This window comes from Benincasa hispida, chromosome 7 (genome assembly GCF_009727055.1).
Source record: "Benincasa hispida cultivar B227 chromosome 7, ASM972705v1, whole genome shotgun sequence".
In the NCBI taxonomy this organism is placed as follows: Eukaryota; Viridiplantae; Streptophyta; class Magnoliopsida; order Cucurbitales; family Cucurbitaceae; genus Benincasa; species Benincasa hispida.
The window spans coordinates 48,008,105-48,025,550 of NC_052355.1; the positions used below are offsets into that span (position 1 = coordinate 48,008,105).

Consider the following 17,446-nt stretch of genomic DNA (forward strand, 5'->3'; position numbering starts at 1 on the left):
TAATGGGTCTATTGCGATCGTTTGCCAACAAAATTGGATTCGCCATGACATTGTTATCATTTGGTGCTCCATTTCCAGGCTGCTCCACCATCTCTTCTTTATCTGACTGTGGTTGTTGTTGGCGGTCTCCCAATCTTTGTCTAAATGTCTTCTCAATCTCCGGGTCGTAATTCGCTAGAGATTGAGAGTTTGCAGAGAAATCGGAAAAATTACTGTTAGCAAATAATTTTGCCGAAGTCCCCGGCAACAGCGCCAAAAACTTGATGCGTAATTTTGTGAAAGTGAAAATGTGGATGTTATGCGTTGATGAGATTGCATTGTGCACTCAAGTTTCCTCAGTGGAATCCAAGTGCAGATTCCTCTGAGTTTCCTGGTAAATCCAGGGTCGAACACAGGGACTTGTGAAAACAGGTTGCGTTGGTAATTTTTATGAAGAACTTTGCGGTAGCCGGATAAATAAATAAATTGTTGGGTTTGTTGTTTGCGTTAATGAAAAATAAATAAATGTGGCGGAGTTTGAAAAGAGTTGGTAAACGGAAGATGTGATGAGTATGCGGTGAACAAGTTGAGAAGAGTTTTGGCTAACACTTCCTAGAATGCGTTCATGCAACATGCATACAATAATAAACCACCTCTCGGTGCGAATGCCATGACTTCTAAAACTAGAATGCATGCGATATATGCAATAAGTCTATAGGACCTACACATAAGCCTTTACTCTTATTTATGCTATGACAGGATAACACACACAAATAAGGCGACCACATAATATCATTCCTATCTATAGGATGCATGCGATGCAGGTTGACAAACAGAGCTTATCTCTAAGTCCCTATCTCTTGTTTATACAGTTCTAATCTTACTCTTTCGAGTCCAGATTCTAACCTAGCTCTCTTGAGCCATTAGGTTTCTTTCTTTAGACTCTCTCTTGAGTAACTCTAAAGGGTATTTTGCACAGCATAAAACAAGACAATTGCAAGCAATGAACTTCCTAGGTCATGTTAGCTTAGTTCTTCTCAACCCATTCGACTAGTTTAGCTACTCATGTGTGTCAAGAGAGTGAACATATGTAGAAATAGAACTTCCATTGTATAAATATAACGATGAAGTACAAAATAACAATGCAAGTATAGAATAAAAGGGCCTGGTAACAATCTTTTACTGCCCAGGCTTTTACATTGTTTTCTACTCGTGCTCAAAAGATAATCTCACTCTCGCAAGAGTTGGCCCGCTCTCTACTTCTTCGCCTCAAGGTTCTCTCTTGAGTTTCCCTAAGCGATCTTCAGCGTCACCACTCTTCTCTTGCTCCGCCTTAAAAAAAAAAACTATGGACAGGGGCGTGAATTTGTAGAACAAAAGATAGTTGAACCCCTTTTCTGAAGGCTGCCCTTGGTATTTATAGAACATCTATGGTGAAAGGCGCCTTCTATATCATAATTGTATAGATGGGACGACTTTAATTCCTGACTGATGCGCCGAATATTTGTCACCGAAAAGCTGCATGTACTTGTGATCGTTATCGGCTGTCAACTTAATTCAGATTCGACTGTCATCAGCTTTCTGTCCCATCGCGATTAATTAGCCTTTCGCCCAGATGCGCCCACCATGTTGTGCTAATCAAATTGTGGTAATCCTTCTTGGGCGAATGTTTGCGAACACGATCATCGCAAAGCTTTGAGGTGAAGTTGTATTCGACCAATGATTTCCTATGATTGCAATTCTTCATTACATCAATGCATATTCTGCATAAAAACAAAAAAAATCAACTGTTCCAATGTGATGAACGCATGCGACCGCAATACTATGAAATTGATGCTTGATGGATACAATTTAAGATATTTTATCAACGCAAGCTAACATTGTTTAAGAACTTAGCACCATGATAACGTGCATTTTTACCCGTTATCATATACATGCCCAGACATATGTTATGTAGTTGGAATGGTCAGTAGATATCAGTCCAATTCTGAATATGATTATTGGACTACCGTTAAGAACATCCTTAAGTATCTTCGGAGAACAAGGAACTATATGCTCATGTATGGTACTAAGGATCTGATCCTTATAGGATATGTTGATTCTAATTTTCAGACTTATGTGATTCTAGGAAATCAGATTTGGGATCAATATTCACTCTGAATAAAGGAGCTATATTATGGAGGAGTATAACGCAAAGTTGTATTGTTGACTCCACTATGGAAGCGGAGTATGTAGTTGTATGTGAAGCAACTAAGTAAGTAGTATGACTTAGAAAGTTCTTGACCGATTTGGAAGTGGTTCCAAATATGCATCGGCTGATCACCATCTATTGTGATCACAGTGGTGCAGTTGCAAATTCCAAAGAACTGAGAAGCCATAAGTGCGGGAAATACATCGAACGCAAGTACCATCTCACCTGGGAGATCATACACCAAGGAGACGTGATCGCCACGCAAATAGCCTTAGAAGACAATTTAGCTGATCTATTTATAAAAACCCTCATGGCTGAAGTGTTTGAGGGTCACGTTGTTGGAATAAGACTACGAGATAGGTAAATCTAGGGTAAGTGGGAGAATTAATGGTTATCTAATGTCCTAATTTATTGTATTTATTCTCTCATACTCAACATTGTATATATTTGTATATATAAACCCACTGAAGTTTTAATCCAAGTGAAAGGTTGTTGGGTTGTATGTCCTAAAACTCGCAGTTTGTAAAATTAAACATATTCTATTTGAAATAAAGATATTATTAAGGTTTATTCAATAAAATTGTTATTGAATATGTAAATTGCACTTGTAAAAATTAAATCCAATAAACTAATGAATCCCTGGCTATAGCATGAGTACTTGAACCTTATGTGGAGACATAAAAGAGGATCATGTTTGGGTATATAGCCAAAACAGTCTATGAGTATAAGGATAGAGTTGGGTACCTTATTATGCCTTATCCTGGGGACACTATGGATGCGACCCGTTTTGTATTTGATATAAACAATGTGATCTCGAAATCGTTCATGTGGAGACATGCGAATGGGGCATCCTATGCAAAAGATGTTTGCATAAGTTTGGACTACGAAATAGTCACTTTTTATTTATAACGCCGTTTGCCGTTAAAACTGACTATTTCAATCTGATGACCTAAGGTAACTCAATCTCAATCCTGAGCTAACTATGAACTCTTGTTTATTCGAGATTATCCTTTTAATTTGCATGGGTGAGAGTGACTCAACAATGCTGCTCAATAAGCCTCCCATTTTAGGGGTAAGACCAGGTAGATAGCTAGGGATATAGTCTTGCAAGACGAAATTCACTTTTACACATTTTAGGGTTAGTAGATAGGTTGTTCCCTTAAGTACTAACTCCTAGTTTTGAACAATGGGCCCCACCCTTTCTATGGCTGAGAGGGACCCGATTTATGATAGGACCATAAACCAATTGTTTATTGGTGAATCAGTGGAGACTTAAGGAGCAGATATATTACAATGGTAAAACAATATTTTTTGACCCAACTATTAATAAGAACAATCTGTGAATGATCGACTTACTGATCATGGTTAAATCAAGTGGACATAAATATATCTATAGTGAGAAGAGTGCAACTAATGGGCTTTAATGGAGTAACTTGGTAGTTAACGAATGTTGATTAATTCGGTTTAAAGAATTTAGCCAATTAATCTCGGATCGTTGGAGCTCATGATCTGTAGGTCCATTAGGTCCCCTTACTAGCTCACAAACGGACTAAACTTTATAATAGCGTGATGAAAGAATTTGAAACGTTCAAATTCATTTTAAGAGAATTATTAATTATATATAATATAATAAAACGCTTTAATTATTAATAAGAAATTGGAAGAAGTGAAAAATATTTAAGTATGATTTAAATATTACTGAATAGGGATTCATGTTTTTTAAATTGGTATGTTATATTAATTTTAAAAATTTTGATTTAAATCAAGTTTAATATTAAAGTCATTTAGTGTTAATTATTATAATAACTGTAAATATTAATTTGAGAAGTTATATTTATATAATTAGTTAAAATTTTGAACATTGATTTCAAATTATTTATTTGAATTTCATGTTAAAATTCCATTAAAATTAAAATTGGAAGAAGTGGGTTTCACTCCACCTTACACCATACAAATCCACTACTCAAAAGTGGTTTGAATGTCATTACCTCATGGAAGAAGGTTGGATCACACCCCGCCCTGGGCCCGCCTCCTGAGCCCGACAAGAGGCGTGACAGACCATAGATACCACTCTTTTGTGATACCTACTGCCCATATGAACCTCTTTACTCTTAGTAAACTTTAAGTCAAGGAGATAAATAACAACTGATTGATTAGGCCCAATTTATTACAATAGTGTAACGTTTATAAAACTCCAAGACTTAACTACAAAGTTTACAATAACTCTAAAACCCCAGAAATGTGATTGTGGCTTGTGGCGGACCTTGACCTTAGCAGCACCCTGTAACTTCTCACCTTTCACTACCTGGGAAGAAAACATGAAAAGAAAAAAATGAGCTTCAAGAAGCTCAGTGAGTGATGAGCAGCTTCTAGAGTATATTTTAACTCATAATACAAACATATAATAAATACGAGGTTAATACTCAAACCTCAGCTTTGAATGAGTCTGATCTCTACCTACACACACGGTAGATAGTCAACTATTACTAATCATAAACGCTTAGTCTGTTGCATTCCCTTTGTATCTTATGTCCTCTATGTGCACATAGCTCCTCGCTTATGGGCTCAGAAGCTAGGCCTGCCAGCCATTTGACCATCCCATACGAGGTTCCTCCCACAGGCTCAGGAACTAGGCTTCTTGGTCCCCTGACCATCCCGTGAGGTTTCGCTCGGGGCTCAAGAACTAGGTTTATTGACCTCCTGACCATCCCGATCTTATAATCTTATTCTCATGCTAAATCACTTATTCATAACATAAGCATATACACTTTACTCTAAAAGATATGCTTTAAGACTTAAAGAAAAGTACCACTCACCTTGGTAAGGTAGGAATCCTCCTATTTAGATGTTCCTCAGTTTCCTCGGGCTCCCTTTTTGGACCCTAAAATCCAACTTTTAAGCTTAGATTAATCATAGTTCTAAGCCTTATTTCGAGATACTTCCTTCTACAAATATGCTTTAAAATGTCTCAGTAAGCTTACCTTAAAATCTTAGCCAAAAAATTCTCGTGGTCTGGCCGGAATCCTCAAAACATCAAGATCGGCGCAAGCTTACCTGATAGCTCGACTATTCTGTCTTTCCTTCACTTTCCATCCTGATTCCTTGGAGCTTCTTCTATAGCGCCCTACATTGAAAACTAGATTCTCAGATCTTTCATGTGGCTTTAGAATCACTCAAAACGCACGAGTATTCTAGGAGAATTCTTTGTCCCAAGTTGATGCTACTTCCATACTTCACTGTCCGACAACATCTCCTTCTTTTGAAAACGCATGGTCAATGCATGGTATTCATGATTAACGCATAGTCTCCTCCAAATCCACCTTCTAACATTCTTCCTTACATTCTTTGAAGAGGATTTGGCTTATGAATTGAAGAGACATCTTGTGGTGGTATTTATAGACCAAAGGAACCAATCATTCTCATCTCTTAAGGCCTCCAACGCATGACACCTCTTACTTTGGAGTGTTTACACCATGTTTTGCCATCACCTACTCCCTTGACATTTGCCTACTCTCATGCCACTCACTTGCTTGAGTTGTCTTCCTCATGTATAAAGCTCTCTTTGCATGAATCTTTATTCGTCCAGCTCCTATTAACTCAAGCTTCAACCACCTCTTGGTATAACCATTTGTCCGAGTGAGCTCATCAGCCTTGTGTAATGCAAGCCTAAACACCGCTCCATCATTTAGTCCGTCGTGCAGCTTCTGCACTTCATCACTTAGCTCCATCGTTTACTAAACATCTCGCTATTGCTTAACATTCAGCCCTCTCGCTGTAATCGTCTAGTGCCTGTATCCATCGTATAGCCCTAATGCCCGATCGTGTAGCTCAATCGTTTAGTGATATCTCGCTCTTAAAAATCTCGCGCATAGCCTATCGCATAGCCGTTGTGCCTATCATTTAGCTCCATCCCGTAGCGCTGATGCCTTATCGTGTAACGCACCCACTCATCGTCTAGCACGTTTATTTATCATATAGTGCTCATCGCCCAGCGTTTGCGTCTATCGCGAACGGCCATCATCTAACGCTTGGCCTATCGTGTAATACCGTCGTGTAGTCTATCGCTCCGCGCCCGCGCATCGTCTAGCACCTGCTCAATGCTTAACGCTATCTTTTAGTGCTATCATCTAGCACTATCGTTTAGTTTCTACATTTATCGTCTAGCACTTGCATTGATCGTGTAGTGCCTTTGCCTATCATGTAGCACATTACTCCACATCGTTTAGCGCCGCCTGAAGCTACACGATCGTCTATCCAACGCCTTCCGCTCAAGCTTCTTTTGCTCTCTCCACTCTCGCTCACGTATCCTCAACGCACGAGCAACTCTTGGCAACGCCTCTTGCCATGCTTCGGCCAACATGCGTCCAACCTCACAAATCGCATGGTTGCTTTTGGCTTCAATGCTTAATCCCTTTTAAGCTTCTACTAACTCAGCCTCATCTTATGTGTTCAATGTTTCCTAACACCTAACACATGGTTTCTTTTGACCTTACACTTAGCCAAAATTCTACTAGTTAAGGCTTATCTCAAAGCTACTAAAGGAAAATCCATTTAACACTTAGAAATTTCCTTCTCTTCCACATAGGATTTAACTTATACTTAGTTAAATCCCTTAATTACTTACTTAAGTAGGGAAATTGAAATTTGGGTTTCACAAATTGCATGGAGAAGAAGAAAAAAAATTGATTGAACTTTAGCTACTGTTTTTGGACATGCAATTTGAGAAATTAAGGGAGAAGAGTCTCTCTAGGTTATGACATTTAATCTGAAAATTTTCCAAATTTCTCTTCAATTGATTCTTATTTTGGATCCCACAATCCAATCTAAGGGTCAAGAGGATAGTGAAAAAAATTAAGTGGTTGTCTACAATCTATTGGAGAAGAGATTCAAGCTAAAATTGAAGGAATTTGAAAGTTCATCAAAGGTAAATTTCTGAAACCCTTTTAATTTATTATGAACATGCTTACTTGGTTGATAAAATTAATGGAATTAGAGTGCTTAATATCCTAATTGCTTCTGCTTGTTGATTGTCAACACCAACAATGCTATAGTTATAGATAAATATTACGTTGTAGCTGCTTATCATTTATATTAGTGAAGTTGTCTTTTCTGGCATACTGCCCCCTTAGACATAGTGGTATTCATCGAACTAGGTTACCAATCTCTGGTATTATTTTTATTAGTTAATTATCTATGTTTTAATGTTCTATGGTATGTTGTAACAACGTTAGTAACAACATCTAATGTGCAATAGGTGTCCTCTACTTATTTTCAAGACTCAATAAAAGTTTTTTTAATACACTTAAATAAAAGTTACAATCTTACAAGTAAACTTGAAAAAAGTATTGCAATTCTTCCACATCGATAAATTATTACTTGAAAACTAATTAAAAAAAAGTATTCACACATGCTTTCAATGATTTATATAACATGTATATCGTACAAAAGATATAAACCTCGTTAAAACTTTTTTTTTTTTTTTTTTTTTTTTTTTTTTGTCTTTTTGACTATTTTTCCCTTTTTGTTTGAGTTGGTATGCAGCTGGGATTTAAGAGATTTGGATCTCATGATCCAATAGATGAGATGTTTAGATCTTTTAAGTTGAACTTCCGATCAAATTGAATGATAAAATAGAATAAAAATTCAAAGGACGTTTGGGGCAAGAGTCATCATCAAAATATAATAACTACCTCTTGTTATAGTAAAAACTATTTCAAAATTCCTAATTAGTTACAGTCAATATTATTTCAAAACCTCAATTTGCTACGGTATTTATTATTTATTATCATTTTTACTATTTAACATTCATTATTTTTTTTTATTATTTACTACAATTTTTACTATTTTATTCTCAAACTAAAATAGTTTACACTTCAAACATATACTATTATAACTCAAACTAAAGTAATTTACACCCAAATGCAAACTATCATAATTCAACTATAATAACCTAGGAGTATAATAACTAACTTATTGTCTCAAACGCCTCTCCATTTTTATTGAAGTATCCATTCGATTATTTTTAAGATTACAAGTTAAAAAAAGATTTCAGGTTGCATATATATTATATATATAGAACCGATAATTGAATTGAAACTAATATTATATAAATAAAAAAGCCAAACCGAACCGATTATATATAAAAAAAAACCGATACACAGATTAAGATCAACTTATCTTTCATAGCTCAACTATTGTAGTGGTTGTAGCATCGTGCAGTACCCTCCAAGATTAAGGCCGAGCAACGAAAATATCTGTCAGGCTAGTGGGAAGCTCTGCCTTATCCATCTTCTCCAACGAGAGGAGAGGGAAAGAAAGAAAGAGAGTACTCAGTACTGTAACAATGGCGAGAATCCCATCACTGCCAGGCCTAAACCTATTCTCTTCACTCCCTTCAGCTCCACCGCCTCACGATCCTTCACCCACTTCTTCTCCTTCAACACCCATTCCAATTCCCAAATACCCTCCTCCCAAATCCCGCACTCTTCGCACCAACAACCCTCCAAAACCCCCTAATCCTGCTCTCAAAACCTTCCACCGCCGTTCCAACTACTACAGGCCCGTCAAAGATGGAGTCATATCATCCCACGGCGATCGCTCCGTCGTCATCGGCGATTCCGGTGTCTCGTATCTACTCCCTGATGCTCCATTCGAGTTTCAATACAGTTACTCTGAGACCCCCAAAGTCAAGCCCATTGCAATTCGCGAACCGGCGTTTCTACCCTTTGCACCTCCGACGATGCCGAGGCCTTGGACGGGCAAAGCTCCATTGAAAAGCTCGAAGAAGAAAATCCCTCTCTTCGATTCCTTCAATCCGCCCCCTCCTGGTACTAAAGGGGTTAAGCAAGTCCAAATGCCGGGCCCGTTCCCGCTTGGCCAGTATCCCAAGGAGGGGAAAAGCAGAGAGGAAATACTTGGGGAACCTCTTAAGAATTGGGAAATTCGCATGCTGGTGAAACCCCATTTGTCACACAATCGCCAGGTTAATCTTGGTGAGCTATGATTTCTTTCCCCCTCCCTTTTCCATATGCAATTTTACTATCTATGGTTGTTATGTGATCATATATATGCCTTGTTGCCATTCCCAGTTCTATGATCGGCTGAAGTTGGTGACCTTTTTTGGTTTGAATTGGACGTGTTAGGAAGGGATGGACTTACGCATAATATGTTGGAATTGATACATTCGCATTGGAAGCGCCAGCGTGTCTGTAAAGTTCGTTGCAAAGGTGTTCCCACAGTAGATATGGATAATATTTGCCATCATATTGAGGTGTTCTTTTCATACGTTCTTCATTTTTTGTAGTCATTTCTATTGAATTGTTTGTATGAAGTAAGTTTTATTCTTTTTGCCTTCTCTTATTACTGTACTATCTAGTTTTACCACTAGCTATCTGTTTTGTGGATTGAATTATAATTCTCCAAGACAGCAAGAGAAATATGGCATAGCTCACTCGTAATAAATGCTCAATGTGCCAAACACTAAACATTAAGGTACAAGGTTATGAAGTGGTGTGGTGCTGAATGTACCACATTCTATACCATGATATTCCTAATTCAAACCAGCCTACCAGGCATGTACCCTACCGACATTATTCTCAATTTGACTGTTAGCTAGACTATATTCATCACGTTGAATATGATAAGGAATTGTCAAGATTTCAATGAAACTATTTGATTTAGAATTGAACAAAAATAGTTTAACATGATTTAAGGAGGAAAAAAAGTGTTACATGTTGAAGGTTCTCCTTTAATTGGTTTCCTCAAGTTTGCGACTATATTATATCATTTTACTCTTAGTCTTTACCAATAAAAATGTTGCCCTTAATATTTACTTTCCTAAATCCTTTCTGACAATTCCTCTTCTATTTCTCTGAAAGAGTTGGTATTCTCAGTTCATTTACATGGAAGTTTCTTGTGCTAATTATTCCAGGAAAAGACTGGTGGAAAAATAATTCACCGAGTCGGTGGTGTATTATATCTGTTCCGAGGTAGAAACTATAATTATCGTACTCGCCCTCAATATCCTGTAATGCTTTGGAAACCTGCAGCCCCAGTGTATCCAAAACTTATTCAAGAAGCTCCGGAAGGGTTAACAAAAGAGGAAGCTAATGAGCTAAGGATGAAAGGGAAAAATCTTTTGCCAATATGTAAATTAGGTAAGTGAGTATATCATTCTCTATGGTCTCCAGTCTTTCCCTTCTTCCAAGTGAATGAATCCATTGGACAAAAATATTTTGTTAATTATCTGTAGATACCAATGGTAGAACTGTTATTAAGGTTAGACTAGACATGAAAGTGAGTTTCTTTGCTTGAATTAGAGTGGTTATAAGTAGAGCAAGATGAAAAGAGTGAGGATTAAGCAAATATTCGGGGAAAAAATGGGGATAGAAAGGGTCCTCTTGGAAAGCTATCATGTTGATGTGTTTTTGGAAAAGTTCTTCAATTTCATATTTCTATTGTCTGAAGATTAAGGGCCAACTTTGAAAGTGAGATAATTTATATAGTGTTTTATGTGATAGAGGCAATGTTAGTCTTTTGCAAAAATGTAAATTAGGTGATGAAGCTAATGAGCCAAGACTTAAGAATGGAAAGGAATGGGGGTGTGACCATGATGGACAACGTGATTCTATGAAGTAACAAGTTTTGTCACTTTATATTATTGTACTAACTCTGATTTAAACTACTACAATTCACATCTTTACTTCAATTGCTTATTATTTATACAAAGAGGACACATCATATTCCCCTTGTTAAGTGTTGAGTTTAATTTATCTTCCTTCGCAGCAAAAAATGGTGTGTACATTTCCTTAGTGGATGACGTAAGGCATGCTTTTGAAGGAAGCATTTTGGTGAAGGTTGATTGCAGTGGCATGCATGAAAGTGATTATAAAAAGTTGGGTGCTAAACTCAAGGTTGGCATACATTTTCATCCTTTAATCTTTGCATTGTTCTTTACTCATTGCCTTATCTGTGGTGATTCTTGGAACGTTTCTTGCATAGAAGTTAGCAGTTAATCCTGAGCTAAACCTCCGCATATAGCCGCAATAGCACTGGAACTGAGTTGGTTATGCTCTATTGGAAGATTCATTTAACATATGACGAAACTGTGCACCCTTGTGATGAGTAGAGCATTTTCATTCTCTTTTCTGCTTGTATACATATGCTTGTGATATCGTGTATAACTTTGAACTCCCACCACATGAATATTGCAATTGCAACTTACTATTTCTATATGCAGTACCACTAGAAACGCCTTCAGAGCCTATACTTTTGTTGAACTTATGTGTATCTATTGAAGCAGCAGTTTGGAAATAATTCGATGATTGATTGACATAAATTATTAATTATCATTACTTCTTGACTTTTATCTACAGGAATTGGTTCCTTGTGTGTTATTATCATTTGACAACGAACAGATATTGATGTGGAGGGGAAAGGATTGGAAGTTGGTTATTTCAGACGATCGTTCTGCTCCACTTCCTACTCGAGTTAGCTCAAATGATTCTTCAGGTTCATCTGGTATGTAGAGTCCTTTTATTTCATTAAACACTCTTGCTAGATTCAGTAATATAAAAAGGCAATGGCATGCAGTCTTGAGTATGCAAATTACAATTGTCTATTCTATTACTCGTTGCTATTAAACATAAAAACTGCAGATGTATTATTAAACATAAGAACTTGAAAATGGAAAGCCAAATTTTCATTGGGTAATGCTCTGCTGTTCTGGCTTTTTAAATGCCTATTTTCACTCTTTTGTTACTTTTTCTAGGCGAGTCTATTGAGAATGGTGACCTCTTACATGGCAATCATCATAAGATCAAAACCAGCCCGAAAATGAAGCTGCTATGGGAGCGTGCCATCGGTTCAAACAAGGCATTGTTGCTAGATGAGATTGGTCTTGCTCCTGATGACCTTTTAGAGAAAGTTGAGGAGTTTGAGAAAATTTCACAAGCAACTGAGCATTCGTATCCAGCATTTATCACGTCAAGTGAAGATGTCAGCAGCCCAGATGACAGCCCTGAAAGTCAGGATCACAGCCAAGCTAACTACAACTCCGATGACGATGTAGATTGGGAAGGAGACCTTTTTGATAACGTTGACCCTATAGTTCCTTTAGGATCATTACCTGTTGATATTATAGCAAAGAAGCTCAGCCCTGAATAGATGTGCAAGTCGCTTTGATTGGTATAATTTCATTTTCTTGTAACAAGATGAGAAGGGAAAAGTTGCATATCAATATATCCATTTGTAAATAAATTAATCGAACATTGTAACTGTACTTTTAAAAGTATCGACTAAAACACGTTGAAGAGGAATAAAACATATGTTTCTACCCCAGTGCTATTGCAATTTCAGATCTGTAGTCAAACGGAACCAACATAAAAGCTGTTTTGAGATTTTTGTACTAAAAAATCCGACCCATTTTTTCAAAACAAAAATTTCTAACCTTTCGTTATAAGTTTTTCTTTCAGATTTTTTTTCTCTCTCATTCTAATTCTAGCTTATTTTCTCACTCTAATTGAAGTTTTTGCTCATTTTTTCTCTTGTTCCAGTTCTAAGTCACTTTTTAACTCATTCTCTATGTCTTGGTCTAGTTTCATCTTACTTTTTTATGCTTGCCCTCTGCACTTGATTTGGTTGGCATCAAGAAAAAAAAGAGCGAAAAAAGCCCCATCTATTGCCATGAGCCATCGCACATCGTCAAAGGAAGAAGAAACAATTCCATTAAAAATTTCCTACGGAAAGCATTCCACGGTATTCTTCCAACCAACATTAATTTAGTAAAGAGAAATACTCCATCTCAAAAGTGGTGTGTTGTGGAAGAGATTTGAGTCTGGGTATCACGTTCTGTTTAAATGTAAGAGATCGTCCAAGATTTGGATGAAGATCTTACCTGATTTTGGGATCATGTTGGAGGAGGTGGCTTCTTGTTGTAACGCGTTAATGAAGGCGGCGACTTGTCTGAATAAAGAGCCATTTATTCTGTTTGTAGTTACTTGTTGGGCAATTTGGGAGGATCGAAATAAAGTGAAGAACTCGAATCTGATTGCGTCTGTAGATCGTACTATGGAGTGGATTCTCTTGTATTGCTTTGAGATCTCTGGGGCTATGATAATATTGAACGAGGTCTTGTTATGTTTAAGGAAGGTGGGCAGATGGGTCGGTTTGCTAGGATGGAGGTCAGATCGGACCGTGCTGGTGGTAGTGGGTCAGGTGAGGGGATGCTGGTCAGATGGTGTCCGCTGGCTTCTGGTAGGATCAAAATTAACATCGATGCTGCCTGTCATCCGTCTTGTTGGGTTAGGCGCGGTTGTGAGGAACGGGCACGGTAATGTGGTTGCTGCTCAGGTTGTCTTCCGTTGGAGGTGTCTGGATTCTGAAGTGGGGGAAGTTCTTGCTTTGTTCGTGGGCTTACAGTTGGTTGAAGAGATTGGTGTGGTAAAATGTAGCTTGATTTTGACGCATCCTTCTCTCTATCCCCATCTGGGGTTATTTTTGGTGAGGTGTACTCTTCATTTAGTAGATTACAAGTGCGAGGTTGAATTATACTCCTAGATGCCGTAATAATACAACCCATTCTTTGGCCAAACATGCTTTGTTGTCTCACGATTCACATTGTTAAACACGACTTTCCTGTGTTGGGACTGGCAATGATGGTTTTGATATTTAGTTTTAATACATCTTTGATGAATTTTCTAGAAAAATAAGAAGAAAAAAAGAAACAACTCCATTCATGGAGACCGTTTTCGTCATTAGAGATAAAATATAAGAAATAGGATGAAATGCAGAGAAGTGGGGAGAAGTGGTCTAGAGAAAGCAAGAGAGAGAGAGAGGGAGATTGAAGGAGAGAAATAGAACAAGAGTTGGGAGAGAAGAAGAAAAGGAGAGAACTTAAAGAGAGTTATAAAACCTTTCAGGCCAAATCATATTATGACCTAATATTTTAAGTCAATCTATCAAATACTTCAACCGTTATGCCCATTTTGCAGAGTTTTGGAAACGGTCTTATTTCAACCACCAAAAGAAGCCAACAACATCTCAATTTCTATTATTTAAACAACCAACGTTTCTGGCTTTCTGTGACATTGTACTTACTGTTTCCCGCTAAAATCTTGGTCCTGTCCTTTTATCAACAAGGAAGAAGGCATGGACATATAACTTCTTCTGTCTTAAAATACTACAAAAATTGGGATGAAATTCGGAAATTCTCAAAAGTACAAATATCGGGGTTCCACATTGAAGGGGCCAAAAAGCACCAAATCAACAACATGTAGAATCGAATATACATCTAGAACTTCACGTTTTCCCTTATAAATTGCTCCACCTCAGAAACTTCACCATTCAATCCAGAAGCTTCAGCAACTGTAACTTTGTTATGGCAATGTGTGAATGAAAACGCTTTTCCAGGTACTCCTAGTGTGAAGTCATTTGAGATATCAGCAGCTGAGATCACACTTCTTGATACTCGTAACTTGTCACTGTACAAACATAGAAAACACAACACTGATAATCGGAAAACAAATTCATGGCAGATAATAATACCTACTGTAATTTGAATAGTTTTTTTAACAGGTCATTAAAAAGATATTCCCAATATAGAGAGTTGAGTGCCATACATCTCTTTTTCCATCTGCCTGTTGATAAACTCCTTTGTGTGGGCCGTCACCTTGTCTGTTTTGTTGCATAGTATCAGGACAGGGATTTTCTTCTTCACAACACTCGCATTAGTCAGGATGTCATAAAGGTACCTTCAAGACAAATTTAATTAAATTAAACTAGTAACATGAGACATTTAATTGTGTAATTGCTTTGTGTACTTAAACATGAATTATGTACAGCACGGTTGCGATATAGGATGTTTTCCAGGTGAGAATTGTGAGAACTCAGGGGACTCGAGCTCATGTCACACATTCATGCCGAACTTGGGCGACTCAAAATTCTACATTTGTATGGTAAATGCACACACACATAAATGAAAAGTTAAGAGGACTAATCCATTACTCTGAAGCTGCACGACAGTTGGGCAAAAAATCCAAAGCATCCACCACAAAGACTACACCAGCTGCTTGAGGCAAAAAGTCATCTAGTTTGGCTCGAAGGCGAGAATGCCCAGGGACATCAACAAGATGAACAGGCTTCAATTTGTCCTTCTACCGAGGCATACAAAGAACAAACAATATCTGTTAGTTTAAGTTTGATCAAGTGAAGTGAGAAAAAAAAAAGTTGACTGCTGGAAACAGAAACCACACAGCATTATTAGTATTGATTTTAAGGCTGCAATGGATCAGAAATGGAGCACTCTCAATTCCTCAGCATCAGTTCTATAAAACATAAATTACCTTTGTTATTTCAGAATGAAGCACAAAAGTTCCCTCATTAGGTTCCATTGATGTAACAGTACCCTGATGAGAAGAACCATCACGAAGCTGCAAAACCATAAAAAACGTTATAAATGCATCTAGAAGGCAAGAGGATTTCTCCCCCAGAGCCCTGTCAAGGAAAAATCCTTAACACATATATAGGTATAGCATCATCATAAACCCAAAAGAAATTATGCTATATCTTAAAAGTATATAACAGCAATAACAGCATTGTCAGCATCAAATCAATCATCATTTAGTTTTTGGTTTTTATTTTTTGAAAAATAATCCTATAAACATTCCTCCTACTTCTAAACTTCTTGCTTTGTTATGTACTTTTTACCAATAGTATTCAAAATTTGAAAACTACAAACGTAGTTTTTAAAAAGTAGTTTTTGTTTTTTGAATTTGGCTAAGAAGTAAACTCTTTTACTTCAAAAAGATGCAAATCACTATAAGATATTAAGAAGAAATAGACTTAATTTTTCAAAACCAAAAACAAAAAATGAAATAGTTACCAAACCGTGCCTAAATTAAGCTTTGAAGTATCCAAGACATTAAACACCAAGATACATAACACAAAACCAAAAGTATGCACAGATACTGTTTTACTAACTTCCTAACCGACCTTGAAGAATACGTCTAAAACAGAATGGACATTCTTACATGATATGTGGACAAAATGTTCCAAAATAACATTAGTGCCTTTAAAGCTACTTCTTGAGAAAACGGTGAGAAATACAACTAGTGTATAAACTCATATCACAAAAGGCTTAACCACTCATTTGGAATCAAGGTAAATGAAGAAAGCAAAAAACTACCGTTCAAGTATCTGACGACAATCGTCTCCAGTTATCAAATACCTGATAAACTAAAATTCCTACATATAAATACAGGAAGAAACCTGCAAGAAAGATGCTTACTTGATAAAAAAGAACAGTTTTCCCACTTCCACTAAGCCCACTGAGTACAATGGTATTCGATTTTCTGCGCTTAAACAAGCGAGCTGCCGAGAGACAAGGGGTGGTCAACTTCAAATTTCCAAACGTTTCACCATATACCACTACAGGGCTAAAGAACGAAAATTGAACAACTAGAGAGAAAGACTCACTTAGTAAAAGAAGTACGGTGGTAAATAACAACACACCAACCCCAACGTAAAGTTGAATTGGGGGTATTTGGTGAACAAAATCCAAGCCTTGTTCCAGCCATTGCTTCATCTGGACCTTCAATTGTTCAACCTGAACCTTCCACTGTTCTGTACCCTCCATTTTCAAACTTTTAGAGACAATACGCTCGAGAAGTTCAATTCTTGAAATCGAACCTTAACTTTTCAGTCAAAATTTCCTCCCCCCCACCAGAAGCCCTACACCCAGAAAACCCAATTGAGGACATTAGATGGAAATGGAACCCAAGAAACATAGATCGTGAAATGAAGAATCGAGGAAAATAATACCTGATCTGATAATTCCGCTGCAAATCTGAAATGCAAAGACAATCAATTTGGGGATGAATGAAATTACCCAGTACTACACGAGCTCGTGGTGAGCCCTAGAACTCCACCACCGTTTCGTTCTCTTCGGTATTTCCTTTCCTTTTTCTTTCGTTTTTTTTTCCCTATAATAAGTTTTTGTTTTATTTGCCTCAAAACTTCTGTCTTATCTCTCCGTAATTATTTATTTAGTGAGACATTTATTCTTTTTCCGTCTGAGTTTTCATCAATAAATTTGTTATTTTTTTCCCTCTCAAGTTTGGCTTCATGTTTGAAATTTTAAAAGATGCATGTTTAATCTAAATAAGTTCAAATGTTCTCTCTCCAAGATATCGGTATTTTTTTTTTAATTTATTGAAAAAGTTTAGCATTTCTATTTGAATGGTTTAATCTTATTTTATATTTTTAATGTTAAAATTTCTT

The 17,446-nt window shown here is 37.0% G+C and overlaps 2 protein-coding genes across 2 annotated transcripts; one reads left to right on the forward strand and one right to left on the reverse strand.

Moving 5' to 3' along the window:
- The first annotated feature begins 8,360 nt into the window (after positions 1-8,360).
- On the forward strand, positions 8,361-12,508 carry LOC120081320 (CRS2-associated factor 2, chloroplastic). The gene is made up of 6 exons (XM_039036073.1): positions 8,361-9,162; positions 9,313-9,440; positions 10,101-10,326; positions 10,955-11,082; positions 11,545-11,689; positions 11,940-12,508. The coding sequence occupies exons 1-6, from the start codon at positions 8,514-8,516 to the stop codon at positions 12,332-12,334; spliced, it is 1,671 nt and encodes a 556-aa protein (XP_038892001.1). The 5' UTR covers positions 8,361-8,513; the 3' UTR covers positions 12,335-12,508.
- A 1,686-nt stretch (positions 12,509-14,194) lies between these two features.
- On the reverse strand, positions 14,195-17,167 carry LOC120081321 (signal recognition particle receptor subunit beta-like). The gene is made up of 7 exons (XM_039036074.1): positions 16,988-17,167; positions 16,643-16,897; positions 16,455-16,537; positions 15,511-15,597; positions 15,173-15,321; positions 14,788-14,919; positions 14,195-14,649 (listed from the first exon to the last, which is right to left on the reverse strand). The coding sequence occupies exons 2-7, from the start codon at positions 16,800-16,802 to the stop codon at positions 14,460-14,462; spliced, it is 801 nt and encodes a 266-aa protein (XP_038892002.1). The 5' UTR covers positions 16,803-16,897; positions 16,988-17,167; the 3' UTR covers positions 14,195-14,459.
- Positions 17,168-17,446: the final 279 nt, after the last annotated feature.